General features: G+C 48.8%; 1 protein-coding gene across 1 annotated transcript in view; it reads left to right on the forward strand.

Moving 5' to 3' along the window:
• Positions 1-408: 408 nt before the first annotated feature.
• The window catches only part of PIEZO2 (piezo type mechanosensitive ion channel component 2), a 336,655-nt gene continuing 336,547 nt past the window's right edge, over positions 409-516 (forward strand). Inside the window, exon 1 of the mRNA XM_015563603.1 lies at positions 409-472. Coding sequence (XP_015419089.1) covers positions 409-472 — 64 coding nt within the window. The remainder of the gene's footprint in view (positions 473-516) is intronic.

Here is a 516-nt window from a genome sequence, read left to right on the forward strand (position 1 = left end):
GTGTTGCTTGAATGAGAATGAGCCGGGTTCGGAGTAGAGAAAAAAACATCTTTTAAAAAGCGAGGGTTGTCCGATATAAGATACAGGATTTTCTGGTGAAACCTGAATTGCAGATAAACAACACGTGTTTTCTATACGTATGTCCCATGCAGATATTTGGGATAAGTTTGTATTAAAACATGATCCGATATTGATCTGCAGTTCACATTTTAAAGAATTTTTTTCTTTTGGTTAATCCTCACCCGAGCATATTTCCCCCTTGATTTAGAGACAGTAGAAGAAAGAGGGAAAGACAGAAACATTGATGTGAGAGAGACACATCGACTGGTTGCCTCCTGCACGCGCCCTGTCCAGGGCCCAGGCTGGGGAGGAGCCTGCAACTGAGCTCGGAGTCGCCCGACTGTCGCGATGGCCTCGGAAGTGGTGTGCGGGCTCATCTTCAGGCTGCTGCTCCCCATCTGCCTGGCAGTAGGTGAGTGCGGTCCACTCGCCCAGGTTACTGGGGAGGGGGCAGGG

The sequence above is a fragment of the Myotis davidii genome, unplaced genomic scaffold (genome assembly GCF_000327345.1).
Source record: "Myotis davidii unplaced genomic scaffold, ASM32734v1 scaffold78, whole genome shotgun sequence".
NCBI classification, from domain to species: Eukaryota; Metazoa; Chordata; class Mammalia; order Chiroptera; family Vespertilionidae; genus Myotis; species Myotis davidii.